The sequence below is a fragment of the Camelina sativa genome, chromosome 17, assembly GCF_030686135.1.
Source record: "Camelina sativa cultivar CO46 ecotype springtype chromosome 17, ASM3068613v1".
Taxonomy (NCBI): Eukaryota; Viridiplantae; Streptophyta; class Magnoliopsida; order Brassicales; family Brassicaceae; genus Camelina; species Camelina sativa.
The window spans coordinates 1,833,237-1,851,827 of record NC_141896.1 but is presented as its reverse complement, the minus strand read 5'-3'; the positions used below and the strand labels follow the sequence as shown (position 1 = coordinate 1,851,827).

General features: G+C 36.4%; 1 protein-coding gene, 1 long non-coding RNA gene, 1 other non-coding gene and 2 pseudogenes across 5 annotated transcripts; 3 read left to right on the top strand and 2 right to left on the bottom strand.

The window, feature by feature from the left end:
- The first annotated feature begins 419 nt into the window (after window positions 1–419).
- Window positions 420–3,107, top strand: LOC104754657 (putative TPR repeat-containing protein At1g05150). Its single transcript, XR_015587535.1, has one exon. It is a non-coding gene; the product is annotated as a putative TPR repeat-containing protein At1g05150 (transcript).
- On the bottom strand, window positions 3,032–4,456 carry LOC104754656 (putative membrane metalloprotease ARASP2, chloroplastic pseudogene; annotated as a pseudogene). The gene has a single exon (XR_015587536.1). The product of XR_015587536.1 is annotated as a putative membrane metalloprotease ARASP2, chloroplastic pseudogene (transcript).
- A 2,140-nt stretch (window positions 4,457–6,596) lies between these two features.
- LOC147923246 (uncharacterized) lies at window positions 6,597–7,217 on the top strand. Its single transcript, XR_015586934.1, has 2 exons — window positions 6,597–6,795; window positions 6,904–7,217. It is a non-coding gene; the product is annotated as an uncharacterized LOC147923246 (long non-coding RNA).
- A 929-nt stretch (window positions 7,218–8,146) lies between these two features.
- LOC104754655 (DNA repair protein RAD16) lies at window positions 8,147–13,241 on the top strand. The gene is made up of 16 exons (XM_010476882.3): window positions 8,147–8,379; window positions 8,713–8,805; window positions 8,937–9,895; window positions 10,201–10,323; window positions 10,408–10,481; window positions 10,601–10,664; window positions 10,766–10,912; window positions 11,108–11,193; window positions 11,294–11,363; window positions 11,464–11,586; window positions 11,758–11,988; window positions 12,132–12,236; window positions 12,334–12,486; window positions 12,577–12,665; window positions 12,750–12,830; window positions 12,918–13,241. The coding sequence occupies exons 1-16, from the start codon at window positions 8,346–8,348 to the stop codon at window positions 12,988–12,990; spliced, it is 2,505 nt and encodes an 834-aa protein (XP_010475184.1). The 5' UTR covers window positions 8,147–8,345; the 3' UTR covers window positions 12,991–13,241.
- A 526-nt stretch (window positions 13,242–13,767) lies between these two features.
- LOC104754654 (mitogen-activated protein kinase kinase kinase 18-like) lies at window positions 13,768–15,188 on the bottom strand (annotated as a pseudogene). Its single transcript, XR_015586933.1, has one exon. The product of XR_015586933.1 is annotated as a mitogen-activated protein kinase kinase kinase 18-like (transcript).
- Between the last annotated feature and the right edge of the window lie 3,403 nt (window positions 15,189–18,591).

Here is an 18,591-nt window from a genome sequence, read left to right as displayed (position 1 = left end):
GAATAATAATAGGATAAAAATGGTTTTAAGGAGAGAATAATAAGCCAACACCAGTACACCACACCCTGACAATACTGTCAAACACTTATCTGCTTTCATACAAAGACACAGAGACAAAAGAAAACAGCTTGGAGTCCTCTTGTAATGTATGGACCGTTTGATAAAAAAATATTACGACTTTGGTTTTTTTTTTTTTTCTCTTTTCTTCCTTAAAGAAACAGTGGAGAGAAGAAGCTTTACAGATCAGAGAGAGAGGATCCAATGTCGAGATTCTCGCAACGAAGCCCTGAAATTAATCAATCTCCCCTCTCCTCTGTTCCCTGCATTTGATTTCCTTTTCTGGGTGGTTGTTGTTTCCTTATCTTGAATCCTCTGTTCTGTTTTTGAGATAATAAAGGCTGAAACTTTCCTATAAAAACATGGCGACTAGAGGAAGCAGATCGGAGAAAGCAAAGAGAATATTCCAGCAATTCGACGGGAATCGTGATGGTGGGCTTAACCGAGAAGAGATGGCTGCTCTCGTCGTAGCTGTTAACCCTAGGGTTAAGTTCAGTGACGAACAGATCAACGCGATTCTCGACGAAGTGTTCCGAACCTACGCTGAATTCATCGATCCAAACAAAGGTTTGACCTACGACGGTCTCCTCCGTACTTACGACGACGGCGCTGGAGATGTCGACAGAGATTTCGATGCATTAGGCCTCGAGCTAATCGCTGCTGATGAGACGATTAAAGGCTCTGAGGCGGCGGCTTCTTCTTCTTCGATTACAGATGAGAGAGCTGTTGAAGCGCAGAAGAAACAGAGGACAGCTGCTTGGGCGGTTTCGCCTAACCACGGGATCGTTTTCGACGAGACGTGGAAGTTAGTTGACGATTTGGAGATTCTGGTGAAGAGATTGAAGTCGAAACAGGAGAAAGATGGGAAATTGAAATCTGATTCTAATAACAACAACAGTAACAATAACAATGTTGATGCGTTCTCTGATGCTGGTTGGTCTAGGGAGTTAGGTCCTTCGTCTGAGGTCTCTGATAAGAGAATCTATTGGGAAGAATCGAGTCATGACTATGGTGTGTTTGTCAAGGAACTAGGTGTTTTGAGAAGTAAAGCAGATGGAGCTAGATCGAGAGAAGAAGCTTTTGATGGACATATGGCTATTGGTAGGGTTTTGTATGAGCACCAGTTGTTTAAAGAAGCTCTCGTTAGCTTCAAGAGAGCTTGTGAGTTGCAACCCACTGATGTGAGACCTCATTTCAAAGCTGGGAACTGTCTCTACGTTTTGGGGAAGTGTAAAGAGTCTAAAGATGAGTTTTTGTTGGCATTAGAAGCGGCTGAGTCTGGTGGGAATCAATGGGCTTATCTGCTTCCTCAGATTTATGTCAATCTTGGTATCTCGCTTGAAGGTGAAGGTATGGTTTTGAGTGCTTGTGAGTATTATAGAGAAGCTGCGATTCTATGTCCTACGCATTTTAGAGCCTTGAAGCTTCTAGGTAGTGCATTGTTTGGTGTAGGAGAGTATAGAGCAGCGGTTAAGGCATTAGAGGAAGCTATATATTTGAAACCGGATTACGCTGATGCTCATTGTGATTTAGCTTCTTCTTTGCATTCAATGGGTGAAGATGAGAGAGCTATTGAGGTTTTCCAGAGAGCGATTGACTTGAAACCTGGCCATGTTGATGCTTTGTATAACCTCGGAGGGCTTTACATGGATTTAGGTAGGTTTCAGAGAGCTTCGGAAATGTACACTAGGGTCTTAGCTGTATGGCCTAACCATTGGCGTGCTCAGCTCAACAAGGCGGTTTCTTTGCTAGGTGCTGGAGAGACTGAAGAAGCTAAACGAGCGCTTAAGGAAGCACTGAAACTGACGAACCGTGTTGAGCTGCACGATGCGATATCTCATTTGAAACATTTGCAGAAGAAAAAGGGTAAAAACAATGGAAATGGTAATGGAGGAGGAGGAGAAGGTCCGTTTATTGTAGTGGAACCTTCCAAGTTCAAGACTGTGGGTGAGAAGACGACTTTGAGACCGGACTTAGCCACGGCTCTACAAATTAGAGCCTTTCAGAAGGTTACAAGACTAGGGAAATGTGATGTGGAGGCTGTGCGTAAGGAGATGAGAGACAACGATGTTCCTGTATCATATTCCGGAAGCGGCGGGCCAACGAAATCAATCCGGAAACCAAATTTAGAGGAGATTCTCCGGCGTCTGCTTAACTCCTTGAAACCTGAAACATTCCAAGGAGCCATCAAGGCAATAAACGAGAAAATCCTATCGCTTCTCGATGATTCTGGTTCAGGAAGAGTTGATATGGGTATGTTTTACGCTGTGATTGCTCCTTTATGCGGTGGACATTCGGACAAACGGAAAAGAGTTGCCTTTGATGCACTTTTTTGGAGACCTGTAAACGAAGGAAGCTCTCAGATTACAAAAACGGATGCAGTCAAATACATTAAACTGTTGAGAGCTATTTACATTCCATCACACGGAATGAGTGAAATGTTAGAAGTTCACGGGGAAGAAGAAGCTGATTCCTCAATGACAGTTACGTATAATCAGTTTCTAGCAATGTTTGATGATCCAGATTGGGGATTTGGTATCATGTCTACGATCCTTAAACTGGAGGCAAACGATAGAAACCGTCATGGAAACCAAGTTTGTTCGGTTTGTCGGTATCCGGTTATCGGATCACGGTTTAAAGAAGTGAAAGCTCGGTTTAGTTTGTGTAACCAGTGTTATAGTGAAGGGAAGGTTCCTCCTTCGTTTAAACAGGAGGAATACAAGTTCCGAGAATATGGGAGTGAAGCTGAAGCCATGAAAGCTAAGTGTGTTTGTTTTTCGATGCAATCTCATAAAAAGCCTATTGCCACCTGATATAGACGAAACAAAAAGGAACTAACTCATCAAGCGTGTTTGTTCTGATCTCTCTGTGTCTAATTTGCAAATTGTAACACTTTCTTTCTTTCTTTTAACTTGTCTGCATAGTTTTCAGTTAAGTGTATGATGATAATGATTGATGAGATTGTGTAATGTTGTTTTGGTAAATCACGCAATTGCGTTATGTTGTTTAGGGTTTCTCTCATTCTCTTCAAAAAATACTTTTTTGTGCTCTATCTCCAAAAAGATTACAACATTTCTTTGATGAAATCAAGATTAAGTGTATCCTTGACGATGAGAAACAAACCAAGGAATAACACAAGCATGATTCCAGACGACATGATCCCTTGTTCCACCTCTAACGGTAACTTTCTCCCACCTCGAACAGCTTCCAACAAAATCAGAGCCAATGTACCACCATCGAGAGCCGGTAAAGGCAACAGATTGATCACCGCAAGGTTTAGATTCAGCAATGCAGCAAACTGGTATAGACCATCCGCGTTTGATCTCGCTACTTCCGCTCCAACAGCAATGATCGCAACTGGACCAGCGACTTTACTAGCGGTTTGAGAGAAGTTCAAGAACGTCTGTTTCAAACTGTCCAAGACATTGTAAGACAGTCCAAAGAACTCTCTACCCACGAAACTAAACGTCTCCGGTACATTCTTCGGTCTAACCTTCGAGAATCGAAGATTCGGTGATAGCTGAACACCTATTTTACCAGTCCCATCGAAACTCTTATCCGGAGTGATCCGGATTTCGAAATCCTCTTTCCCTCTTTTGATCCTAAGCAACACATTGTGCTCCGGATTCGCCTTAACAACATCAACAACTTTAGAAACAGAATCAGAACCGAAACTGGAAAGCTCAACGCCATCAACGGCTAAGATAACATCTCCACGAAGCAATCCACCACGAGAAGCAGCAGAGAAAGATTTAACATCAGGAACAAGAACTCCAGGAAACGATTCTTGAACTGGTAAACCAACAGATACAACTTGAGTAAAGATTATAGCGTAAGCGAAGACAACGTTAGCGACAATCCCAGCTGAAACCACAATCACTCTATCCCAAATCGGTCGGTTCTTGAGAAGGTTTTTATCGTCTACAGGGATATCACTGTCGGGATCGTTATCAGGGAATCCAACAAAACCACCTAAAGGGAAAGCTCTAAGAGAGTATTCAACATTCTTGGAATTGAACTTAGCTAGAATCGGACCAAACCCTATAGCGAACTTACTCACACGGATACCTTGAAGAGTAGCAGCTAAGAAGTGACCAGTCTCGTGGACAACGACGATCGCTGTGAGAACAGCGCAAGCTTCAAGAACTGATTCGAAACTACCGGTATCGAATCCAGCGAGAGCTCGTGGACTGTGATGTAGGTGTCTCTTCTTGTTTCTGAATAAAGCTCTGTTCTTGGTACCGTAGAGACTACTATGGTTTGAGAGATTGGTTGAAAGATGAGATTTTGAGAGATGAGTTTTGGATATTGGAGGAAAATTTGAAGCGGGGTTGATGGAGGTAGAGAGGAAGTGAGGGATACGATGAGAAATTGGAGAAGAAGAGATGTTTAATAGCATGATTTCGTGAGGTTTAGAGAGTTGAGAGTACGGAGAAGAGGAACTATTGAAGCCATTGAAAAACAGAGGAGATGATGATGATAAAGAGAAAACATTAAAGCTCTCTATGTGTCTGTTTGTGGATAGGATTGACCAATGACGACGACAACGCTCTCGTTTCCTATTTGGTATCTTCTTCTATTTGTTTACCATGTCGACGATCGACCAAATTGCAGATTGCTTATTTGTCTGTTCTCATAAACTTATGTAAAACTATGTGGGCTTCCTATTGGGCCAAATTTGAACCTCAAGCCCAGTAAGAATGTGATACTTTTTTTTAAGAAAGCTCACAAATTTGAACTACATATAACCCATTTGACTAATACGTATATTGATGATGATAGGATCGTTTTCACTTTCCAATTGGTTGATACGAAAGAAAAAAGGCGTTTATAGATTCATCTTTTCACTGAGTGGAAATGTTGTAGCACAGGCGATACATGCACCATCCATTAGTAATTGACGAGGTCCGAACGTTTGTTCAAAGAAAGAAGATAGTATTAGTCAATGCTTGCTAGGTGTGCTGGATCTTATCCAAGAAAATTTCGAGATCTATTAAAATGCGGAGAAAAGAAAATGATGAATTCTTGTACCAGAGGCAGAAAGAGTGGAGAAACTAGCTGGCGAGCACATTTTAGGGTTTACGTGAGACAAATGATATCAAATCGAATAGTTAGGACACATTTTCTCTACTTGACTCAGAAAGGTTTTTTGGGGTCAAGCTAAGTGATAGTTTACCATTAATATTGAAAGCGTAACATTCTAGTGGATGGTCATACGCCAATTATTCTTTCTTTTGCCGACATACGACAATTATTCTATACTCAAATAAATTAGTAGTACTGTTTTTGACTAGCTAGCCAACAATATATATAAAGAAGAAAACATTAATAGATATAGAATAAAACACCTAACGTAGTGTGTCATGAACAAAACAACGTGGCCATTATGTTTTCTTAATCTTTTTTCTTATGCAACATGATTGTATTTAGGCTTATGATGACGAAAATGGTTTGTCTTTTGGTTATAAGGTTGTCATTTCCAATGATTTCTTGTTATATGAGTTAGGCCTCGGCAAAAAAACCGGACCCGAAAACCCGAATCGGAACCGACCCGAAAATATGGACCCGAATCCGAACCCGGAACCGGTAGAATACCCTAATGGTCTTAATCTCCAAAACCCGAAGAACCGGAACTGAACCCGGAACCGAACTGAAAACCGAATGGGTACCCGACATACCCGAAATAAAATCATATATAGAGAATATTAGTTATATATATATATATTTTATAACATAGTTATTCAAAGCTACAACTTAAAATTTAAAAATATTATTTTTTCCTATATCAAAATAATGAAAATACTCAAAATAACCAAAGTTATATTGAAAATGTTTAGCTATAACTTTTAAAAATTTAATCAATCTTTTAATTTTTTTTAAAAATAATTTTTCAAATTTTTATTTTTATATTTAAAATTAAAAGTTCCGGGTAATTGGGTTAAATTTCGGGTAATCGGGTAAAAAAATACCCGAACCCTATTCAATATCCGATTTTTTCGGGTATTTATAGGGTCTGAAATTTTAGACCCAAACCGACCCGAACCCGGTAAGACTCGAACCGAATCCGAACCGATATTTTCTGTTTACCCTAATGGGTCCTAAACTCCTCTACCCGAAAAACCCGAACCCGATCGGTTCCTACTCGAACCCGACCCGAGTACCCGAATGCCCAGAGCTAATATGAGTTTATTATTTTCATTTTACTATTGAATTAATCAGATTTATCTCTAGCCTCACGAATAGTGAAGCCATCATCAGTGTTTGATCATATTTTTAAAGGAGACGAGTGTCTTTCAAATCCTAGTAAAATATGATCAATTTGAAATCTACACTTGGTTGGTTTTTCCAATCCGTAAACGAAAAAGGGACCAGGTTCAGTGAACCTGTAAATTTCAGTCTCTATGTTTTTGGTTTTTTTTTTTATGCATTCTCCATGAATTTTCAAACGAAAGCATGCTTTAAGCAATATATTATACTATATAAAGACTCTTATAATAGTACTAAAAAATATGAAAGGAACCAAATAAACTAGTCATCTTTAGCTTTTCATCTACTTTCTTATAATTGAAAAGGAAGAAGTTGGTGAAACATATGTTTATAGTTATAAGAGTAGTATCGCACCATATATATGCACAAGACTATATGCATTATGCATATGGTTTGGGCCGAGAGAGAGAAAGAGAGCAATTATCCTTATGACTTCTCAGGCTACTCATGATCATCACTTCATCCACGATCGTACGTCTCTTGTTTCGTCTAATCTTTATCATACTCAGCAGATATTGTTCGTATATACATGTGCATGTGTGCTTGGGATTAATACATGTTTGTTAACTACATCTTCAGGGTCAAAGGTCGAAGAAGAAGGAAACATATATCGATCAACTGATTTTATGTTCCGAGATGATTGATGAGAAAATGATCAATGATATGGAGTAGTTTATATATCAGGATTGGTTTCGAGTTTGATCCAATCGATATTTCTTTTCTTTCGATTGCTTCGAAGAAAAAGATGGAAGAAGCTCATTGTTTGAGGCAAGTAAAAAAGATCACCGGTTCCCCTTTTTACAACTTCAATCTCTTTGTTTAATACTGTTATTACATACTCTATATATGTTTTAACTTTTAATCAAATTAAACTCAGTTTCTTTTGTCGATTATATAAACGACTCAGGTTCAATTCTAGTAAGTATATAATTTTTACTTGGAATACATATACTCGATTAACAACTCCATATGTATTCCACATATCATAGAAAGGAAAATATTAATACTAAAATATTGTTCCGATTAGAACGCCTTCTATAACATGCATTTATGTTTTCGGTTTGTGTATGTAATTTGGATGTGTTCAATCCGGAATCTGTTCATTATACATCATTACATACATATTTATGTATGTATCTGTCTGTAGAAATTCTAAGATCTAGTAGAAGACTAGAAATTATTCAATAAAGAATCCACGATGTGGTAACATTAAGACAATTAATAATGCTTTTGATTTGCTAGCGTCTCTAACGATGCGACAACGTTAACCGATAGTGTCTATTTCCAATGTTGACTCTTGAAACTTGCATAATCGAATAATCCTTAAAGGACTTAATAACACACATAATAATAACATCTCATGGTCACTTCCAAGTTCCAACGTTTTTAACACACACATATCAAAAAAGTTATCACTTGAAGAGAGAAGAAGAGTAGTCCCTTTGGAGTTTGGAGCAATGATCAACGTTGAACACCTTTCTCAACGGGTTGTGCTTTTTACAAAGCAAAATCAAAAAATTGTGTACAGTCTTTTGTCGATTTAAGACTTTTAATTGGATAAATTTAATTCATATCTTCTATATAAATATTAAATAATAATAATGTTTGCTAAGAAAAAATAAACATAATTATTTATAATTGTGTATGTAAATAGGCGGTAATTAAAATATGAGGTAATTTTCCATTTAGCATAACTTTTCCAATTTCGTATCCCTCATTTAATGCAAAATCTCTTATCCAAAAAATAAAATAAAAAAAGGAAAAAACACAAAAGTGAAACAAAATCTTTTTAGTTGTTTTCTAAATTATGACATCACAATTTGGTAATCGAACCGGTAGGAAGTGAACACGTGTTAATAATGTTGTTTTTTCCCGCCGTTATCGACCACTAAACTATCTCTCTCTCTCTTAATATAAAATGGAAAGATAGAAACCTAATTTCACTTTTTTCTTTTCTTCTTCCTCTTTCCTCAACTTCGCGAATTCTGGGCATAGAGAGAGAGAGAGAGAGAGAGAGAGAGATGGAGCTACGACCCCGCAATAAGGCGATTGAAGGTACCCTTTTTCGTGATTTCGCTCTATTGATTCTTGGGTTTACTCGTTCCCATTGTATTAGTGGAACTAGTGTCTGTGTTTAGGCTCGATCTGTACTTCAATTAGTTGAATTTTCTTGGGTATTGTACTCGATGATCTCCATGAAATTGATTAAAGTTCGTGTCTTTATTGCTTGATGTGTTAAGCAATTTCGTTATTGTGAAAAGATAAAAAATTTTTGCTTAACAGAATAAAAAAAAAAAGTGGGACTTTTCAGTAAAAATTGAAACTTTGAAAGGCCTAGATACTGTCCGGTGGTGATAAATTGTTAATCTTTTCTTTCTTATGAACTAGTTGTGGATCTCGAGAAAGAAGTTGGCTTCAACTCTGATGAAGAACCTTTTACTATACCTTCAGATGACGATTTAGTCGACCCTGAATTTGAAGGTACCGTTTCGTTGCTTTGCTTAACATAGTTAAAGTTTATGCATCTTCGTTAATGTTCTCTGCTTTTCAAGTGTTACTGATTGAAAAGTTTCTGTTATATATTCATAATTTACATTGATATTTGAACATAGGTGACGAGGAGGTGGAGGAGGAGGAAGAAGATGTTGGTGCTAATGATGATTTACCAGTTCCTGTACCTGTTCTCCCCCCTGTACCTGTGGCTAATGTAAATTTACGAAGAGCAGGCACTAAAAGGAAAAAACCTGGTCCGAGCAGAGAGAAAGATGTGTTACTGTGGGAGATATGGGAAAAGGAACAGAAGAGATGGATTGATGAACATATGACAGAGGATGTTAATTTGGATCAGCAGAATGCTGTGATTGCTGAAACCGCTGAGGCCCCTTCAGATTTGATTATGCCGCTATTAAGGTACCAAAAAGAATTTTTGGCTTGGGCATCAAAACAGGAACTATCAGTTAGAGGAGGCATTCTCGCGGATGAGATGGGAATGGGAAAAACAATACAAGCCATATCTCTTGTTCTTGCCAGACGAGAAGTTGACAGGGCACAATTTGGGGAAGCAGTTGGGTGCACCCTTGTACTTTGTCCTCTCGTTGCTGTTTCCCAGTGGTTAAATGAGATTGTTCGGTTTACATCCCCAGGAAGCACCAAGGTTCTTGTATACCATGGGGCCAAGAGAGAGAAGAATATTAAAGAATTCATGAACTACGACTTTGTTCTGACAACATATTCCACTGTTGAAAGTGAATATAGGAGACATATGATGCCGCCCAGGGTGCAGTGTGCATATTGCAGCAAGTTATTTTATCCGAAGAAGCTTTCGATCCACCTGCGGTATTTTTGTGGACCTTTGGCTGTCAGAACGGCCAAACAATCTAAGCAGAAAAGTAAGAAGTCTACAGCTTCATATTCAAAGCAAGGAAAGGAGGCTGATGCAGTAAAAGATAAAAATCTGAAGAAATCTAAGAAGAAGTCCAAACAACCAGTAGAAGAAGATGACTTAGGTTCAGATGACAGAGAGAAGTCTCTTTTGCACTCTATCAAGTGGAATAGGATCATTTTAGATGAGGTCAGTACCAAGACCCGCTGTTTGTTGGTGTTAACCTTTTGTTGCCTAATTGTTTGGTACACTTGCATTAAAATTCAGGCATGTAAGGTATGGTGCCTTTCATGCCTGTTGTGGGATAGGAAACCACAGCAGGAGAGCTCACTGTAAACTCATCTTCAGAAACCTAGTTTGCCAAAAACTAATTATAAGCCTGTCTTTTTATCTTTTGAGTCTGCTCGACATGATCATATTATCTTTTTGGCCTTTAGTGGGTGGAATTATGGATCTGACCTTGATTAATCTTAATCCACATTTTGTCACACCAGGCTCATTACATTAAAGAAAGACGTAGCAACACAGCAAGAGCTGTTTTTGCTTTGGAGGCTACCTACAGATGGGCTCTGAGCGGTACCCCTCTTCAGAATCGTGTTGGAGAGCTTTACTCCCTGGTTAGTCAATCTTTCCTAAAGTGTGCTTATAGCACTTGAAGATTATAGTTAATTTGGTTGATGTGACTATTTTGTTTGTCCCAGATTCGCTTCTTGCAAATTCTCCCATACTCATATTACTTTTGCAAGGATTGTGACTGTAGAATTCTTGATTACATGTAATTCTTTCACTCTCAACTTCTAATTATTTTCTCCTTTCTCATAGTTCTGTTTCATAGTTCATAACAATATATGCTATTCAATTTTCTTTGTCATCTGCCTTTGGGGGTGATTGCAGGGCACATCAAACCTGTCCTAGCTGTCCTCATAATACAGTTCGACATTTCTGTTGGTGGAACAAGGTAAGTTTGAGGTGTCACGTTTCTTATATTACCTATTTTTTTAAAGAAGGATCACCATTTTATATGTTGTCCTTCTGTTTTTTTCTTTATATTTTTGCTAGTATGTGGCCAAACCAGTAACTTTACATGGAAGCACTGGAATGGGAAAGCGAGCCATGATATTGCTTAAACACAAAGTCCTGAAAGACATACTTTTAAGACGTACTAAATTGGGTCGGGCAGCTGATCTTGCTCTTCCTCCTCGAATCGTATGTTCCTTTCTCTCCCTTGTTTGATGTAAATGAAGCTTTGTATAGTTGCGTGCAAGCTTTATTTATCTCTACATATAAATTTGGCTTCTTATAGAATTCTTTCAGGTGTGATGCACTGGATGTAAATGATTCTGATTATTAAGAATCACTAAACAAAGCTTTAGCTCAACTTTTAAATTTGACTTCTTGTAGATTTCTTTGAGGCGGGATGCACTAGATGTAAAAGAGGCTGATTACTATGAATCTCTATACAAAGACAGCCAGGCGGAATTTAATACGTAAGTTACTTATATTCAATGGGCTTCTACTGGTTTCTGCTCCTTGGTTTGTATAACAGAACTTTATTATTGACCATGCCATGTACATTTTTGTTTGCAGGTATATTCAGGCTGGTACATTGATGAATAATTATGCACATATATTTGATCTTCTCACTCGTCTGAGACAGGTGAATGGCATCTACAGTCTTTTGGTTCAACTAAACAGCCAATGCACTAGTATTTTATAGATATGTAGTTTGTGATGTATTTTGTCTTCAATTTTTTCAGGCTGTTGATCATCCATACCTTGTGGTGTATTCCAATTCTAGTGGTGCTAACGCTAACTTGCTTGATGAGAACAAAACTGAGCAAGAATGCGGTCTCTGCCACGACCCGGCCGAGGACTATGTTGTAAGCGCTCCAAGTCGATCTATTGCTATTTCGTAATATATCGACTCTGGCTTCTCAGTGCCTGTCTGGAAACAGCTGCTTTCATTTTACACTTCGTTCAAGAATCATCAGATTACTACTATTGTTGGACTTTTTCGTTTGATATCCTTCTTTGTTTCTTTTACTTTGAAGGTGACGTCTTGTGCACATGTGTTCTGTAAAGCTTGTTTGATTGGTTTTTCTACGTCCCTGGGAAAAGTCACCTGCCCAACATGCTCGAAACTACTGACTGTGGATTGGACTACCAAAGCTGACACAGAGCATCAGGCAAGCAAGACAACACTTAAAGGATTTAGAGCCTCAAGCATTTTAAATCGGATAAAGCTCAATGATTTTCAAACAAGTACAAAGATTGAGGCTTTGGTATGTGCTCTCAAGTATCTACAGCTTCTGTTCTGTCTCTTTCCCGAACAGTATCCTTCTAAGTTTCTTTGGAGTTTTGAGCGTTTTTCTTCCTTTTTCTAACCATTTGTGAATTGTTATGATGTTTGATTATTTGTATGCAGAGAGAGGAAATCAGATTCATGGTTGAAAGAGACGGGTCTGCCAAAGCAATAGTTTTCAGCCAATTCACATCATTTTTGGACCTTATAAATTATACCCTTGGGAAGGTAATAATCTTAGGAGCAGGTCACTAGGCCACTACTTTTTAACATTGTTTTGAATCAGAATGAATCATGCAGAAAATGACGTTTGTTTGCAACACAGTGTGGAGTTAGTTGTGTTCAACTGGTGGGAAGCATGACCATGGCAGCTAGAGATACTGCTATCAACAAATTCAAAGACGACCCAGATTGCAGAGTTTTCTTAATGAGCTTGAAAGCGGGAGGGGTTGCTCTTAGTTTAACTGTTGCTTCACATGTAAGTGTATAGTTTAGCAAGTCTGGAAAGTAATGTATGTGTATGCAAAACATGTTCTTACATTGGTTGTTTGTGGAAAAATTCTGTTAGGTTTTTATGATGGACCCGTGGTGGAACCCAGCTGTTGAGAGGCAAGCACAAGACAGAATTCATAGGATCGGACAGTACAAGCCAATAAGGTTACACTTTAATTCTCCTACAATCTCTGTTTGATGGTGGGCAAGAACAATCTTTGAATACATGTTTGATTTTTTGAATTACAGGATTGTGAGATTCATAATAGAGAATACAGTGGAGGAAAGGATTTTAAGACTTCAAAAGAAGAAGGAACTTGTGTTTGAAGGGTTAGTTAAAAGATTCTCAACTTTTTTCTTTTTCCGAACCTTAACTATTATCTAAGGTTATTATGAACACATTTTTGTTCATTACAGGACGGTTGGTGGCTCTCAGGAGGCCATAGGGAAGCTGACAGAGGAAGATATGAGGTTTCTGTTTACAACATAACTTTACATAATAGATTAAGACGGTTTTGTATGATCGATCATAAAGATCTGGTCTGGGTGTAGTATGGTATGGTATCACCGTATGCGTATGGTATGTGTACCTTAAACCCCGTTTTTAAACTTCTTACATTCAGAGATATTTTTTTGATGATGATGACGACACATCTATGATTTTATACTCCCTTGTAAGAAAGTGTATCTGGATGATTCTTGTGAATATTAAATTTAGGTGAAAATGAATTAAAATACCAATTGAGGGTTTAAGTAGTAACAAGTTAGGTTTCAACCTTTTCAAATATTAATCATATGATAATTAGAGATTTGTGTGGAAGCGAAGGCATAATGAATGAATCATCAAAATGGCCTAACAGAAGCTTACCAAATTACCCAAAAAAAAAAAAATGAAAAATGCGAATCCTTAACAAAGATTCGAACGGAATCTTTTTCAGTTTGCCTAAACCCCAAAAATGACCAACTAACCAACCAACAAACCAATTGGGCATATTTTTGTTGCCTTCATTTCTCACTTTCCCCACAAGTTAAAATCATTACACTGTCTCCACAAAAATACTTCCTTGGTATATTTGTATTATCATAGTTCTCACTCCTTCCACCTAACTTCACTACTTCCCAACCCTCATACAGTTGTGTTCAATCATACTTTGGCAAAATAACTCGTGCAAGTACTTTGCATAAATACTCGGTTCCTCTGCCCACTTAGGCTATTTAGATGAAGACATCAAAAAAACCAATCACAATTGTCCTAACTAAGTTGTTGTTTTTATGAAATCATGACTTGTATTATAACATAATGAAAATAACAAAATTTGGATTCCGGGGAATTTAAAAAATGATGAATTAACAAATGTACATAAAAATTGATCTAAAACTCCACACTCTCTAATACTTCTCTATATTCACTTGGAGACTAAAAACAAAATTTTTCACTAATTAAATGAATGGGAACAACCAACGCTCCTTCACCTCATGTGAACCGACTAATCATTATTCCGTTCGGACCGTGATCCAATCCGCACCGTCCGTGTCCCATGTGGACTCCACCACAAACTGACCAGTCCAGCTTAGCACTCCAATTCTCTCATCCTCGTGACATTCCCACCAGCTTGGACGGTCCTCTTCCACTGACCTCCAGAACATCTGATCCGTCACACTTGTCGGTGAGTTCGTAACCAAACCGGTTACCAATTCCGGTTCATTATCCGGTTTAGTTATCAAGAACGGATGGTTTAACAGTTGACTCGCTGTCCATCTCTCCTTCGCATCTTTTTTCAAACACTTTCCTAAAAAATCCTTTGCTTGTTCCGTAAGCGAGCAAGGCAGCTCAGGTGACTCACCTAAATACCCGACCCTGTAAAGAACCGAAACCGGGTCGTTCGAATCCGCTCCACTCCACGGCGTAGACCCGGTAACCATCTCTATCACCGTACACCCCACCGCCCATACATCACTCTCTTTCCCTTGTCTCTCTCCACGGGCCACTTCCGGAGCCATAAACGCCGGAGTTCCTCTAACCGGTTCGGTTATTTCCGGTTCAACACGTTTTGCACACCCGAAATCAGCGATCTTGGCTTCTCCGTTCTCTCCGACCAACACGTTGCTTCCCTTAATGTCGCAATGCGCAATTCCCATGGAGTTGTGAATATACTCCAATCCAAGAAGTATCTGGCGCGTGTACTTCACGAGGCGAGCCTCCTCGATGGAGCCGCCGTTCTTGGAAGCAACGTCGGCCAACGTCCCGTACGGTGCGTACTCCATGAGGAGATTATAAGTCGTAGCTTCTCCGTTGTAGTTGTTGAAGGACTCTGTCGTAATTTGGCATCCTCTGTATCCGATGACGTGTGGAGAATTCAAAGAAGAGAGAATCTTGGCTTCTCTTTGCAAGAACTCCGACCGGTGGAAGTCGGCGGATTTCACGGCGATTGTTTCGCCGGATTCTTGCAAGGTGGCGGCTGAAACGGTGGCTGTTGAACCACGGCCTATAATTTTTCCTCTAGTCCAATTCATTTGGAGAATGATGAGAGTATAATAAACAAAAAAAAAGAATGGTGTGTGTGTGTGTTTTTTTTGTTTTTTGTATGTGTTAGCTTTCACTCGGTTATTACAAAAGAAAGTATATATATAAGGGTTTTAGATTGTTGTATTTGGTTTGGTAATTACTAATTAGATAGTGTATACTTTTGGTAACATCGAGTTTATCTACCAAAGCGAAAATAATTTTAAATAAAAATAATTGTGTATATGTAATCGTCCATACACGTGGAGTCTATTAAGAAGAAGTAAAAGTTGATTACCAAATGTGATCCAAATTTCGAATCTTCGATGTGATTACCAACAAAAGTATATATGTGTAGAGAGAAGAAGAAAGAAGAAACGTGAGCAAAGAAAGAGGAGTGACGTGGGCAGTGAACGTATCTAAAGAAAGGTTCGATAGGAAGTGAAATGGTAGAGTCTTATTGGCCTTTGTACTCTCTTTTTTTTTTTTGAGTCTAGAAGTTGGTGACGTGTCGAATTTTCAGGTAGTCAAAACAAGTATTTGTTTCTGTTCCGACCACCAGAGTTCCGTATATGCCTCGAGCCACGTGTCGGCAGAGGTTAGATTCTACGATGTGTCGACAAGTGCTCAAATCTTTCTCACTTTTTTTCTTCTTTTGTTTTAGGTTCGCAAGAGAGTTAGGTAAAATACAAAAACAAATAAAATATATGTAAAGAAGAAGTACGGAAATTTGGTAGATTCTTTCTTTGGTATCATAAATTTGGTAGATTTCATTGATCATATTAGTTTTCTTCACATTTCGAAGATTTTACATTCCTTTGGTTTTACATATTTTTGAGAACTATGATATATATACACACCTTTTTTTTATTGCGTTTGGAAATTATAGATGTATGACTGGAAAGAGCGGTGGGTTTAACCACCATCGTTATCAAATCTGATTAATTAGGTCTATATAGTATTCATGGCTATATCTTGTAGCATATTAAAAAAATTAAAATGTACATAGAAGTATAGAACCATGGGTCGATCTGTAAGATTTTTTAAAAACCTTTGTATGAAAGAAGCGACAAGATGAGTTACCTAAGGCAGTGTTGGATACGTAAAAAGATAAGAGAAACGATTTTGGTCAGACATTTACGGCTGTCCACTGCAATACGCACATTCACAGCTCATACGCACATGTACGCTTTATTATTATTAACCACATGCAAAATAACTTGCACATTCACGTGTTTTTAATTTACATAAGTTTTTTTTCAAACTTAGTTATTTATTGTACTGCTGTTATAATAAATGTAACAAAAAGGAAACAGATGACGAAAAGGGTGCGCTAAGCATTTATTGTGTACATTGCCAAAAAAAAATAAAAATTTGAAAACTTGCGTACGTACTTTTGCAAGAAAGTGCCCATGATTACCAATTAAAACCTGTATCAATTATTACGATTCTATGCATATTCCTAGATGATTATGCAAGCTTGAAGTTACTAACTTACTATAAATTTTTTAAACAGGGAGTGTTATATAACAGGTAACTGAATTTGATAAATCAAACTTCAAATTAATATTTCAATGACACAGATATATGTATACAATGATTCAATGAAATCAATTTATAACTTCACCAATATGATAAGAAAAATAATTTTGTTTTGAATTATACTTTCTGAGTTTCTCTGGAGATTTTTTTATATATAAACACTAATATTGAAAACCAAATAACTATCTTAGCAACTTAAAACAAAAAAAAGTTGTGACGTTGTTTAATAAGCTTTCTCATGTATGTTATCAAGGCGTGTGAGTGGTAGGAATAATACGTGGCATGAAAATAAAGAGAAGTGCAAAAGATTCGTATAATGACGAACGCCTACTTCAAGCAACAACCTACTCAATTCAAATTTTTTTGCATATATATAAGAAAAAAAGTTTCATCACAAACATTATGATAGCTACTTTTAAAGTATATATCATTTGTAACTATCAAGTTCGGGTTGTAGACCAGCATGGTAACTTACTATAAGTTAAATACGAAGTCTGTTACGCATGGTAAATGCTAAATAGAGGGTTTTTGTTGCTTCAAAAGTTCAAAGTACAAACTTTAGATTAAAAATCAAAGAGTATGACATAAGTAACTTATATAGGAAAAAAAAACTTTCCTTTCTTTTCAATGATCGAGAAGAAGATGATGATAATAATATATTACTAGTTTATGTTAATCACGTTTATAACTCAACTGATCTTAAGAGGGTTATTGGTTCTATGATTTTAATGGATTTGGAAATCCAAACAAAAATCATGTGTTATTCAATCATTGATTTTAAAATACTTATCAAAATTATGTGTTATTGGTTCTATAATTTACAAATACAGTAGAACCTCTATAAATTAATACTCTTTAAAATAATAATCACCTTAAATTAATATATTTTTCCGGTCCCAAGTTGGACTAGTGTAATTTTGGACACAATTCGGTAAAATAATAAGATAATATTTTTTTTGAAAATTCTTTATTAAGAGATCGTCCCATCAATAATATAAATTAATAATTATATAAAATTATCAAAATATATGTATATATATACACACTACTTTTTGTTAGAGTTCATTTCTAATATTTTTACTAATATAAAAAACTTTGAGTATTCTCTTTAAAATATGATAATTATTATTTTCATTCTATAAAAAGATTAGTTATAGTAATTCAATCTTATTTTTAAAATTTTCTTTTGAAAAAATTACTAAATTAAGAAAGTCTCTCTATGAATTAATAATTATTAATTTATTGATAAATTAAAACTTCTTTAAATTAATAAATTTTTATGGTCCCAACCTTATTAATTTATAGAGGTTTGACTGTACTTGTTAAAATCTCATGTTATTCATTTAATGATTTGTTTTTGGATTTCAAAATCTAGGTTATGTTTTAAATGTATTTGAATGGATTTGAAAGTGTAATATAGAAAGATTCAAATCCAAGTATAATACATGTTATTTCAAAATCCATATGTTTTGATTTTTAGAATTTACAATTCCATATGGATTTAGAAATCACCTCTTCAATAACAGTTAGTATATAAATTGCTCTTAATTAAGGAGAAAAAATCAATTAATAGTAATAATCCAACTAGTATTTTTGGATTAATAGACCAGATATACTGTACGAAAATCCTACTATATTAATTGGGAATTGCAAATATAAAATTAACCTTATAAAGTGTAAGAAATTACATGACAATGTCATTGGTCTTAAGACAACTATTTATTTTTTCAGTAAGGGTAAAGATATAATTTTAATATTAGACTAATAATTTTTTTAAATAATTATTAATTTCCCAAAAAAAATATATTTCCAATTAATTATGGACGAAAAATTACTAATTAATTTTTAAAAATTGTAAACCAATCAGAATTTTAAAAAAATAAAATTTTTATATCTAATTATCCAAATTATTATTTTAATAACTATGTTTGGAAGATTTTGTTAAGATTTTTAAATTATGATTCTCCTATCAATTTCCTTTTATTTTATTTACAAATTGTTTTGAATTATCATATAATACATATGATAAATAAATATGTAGATTTT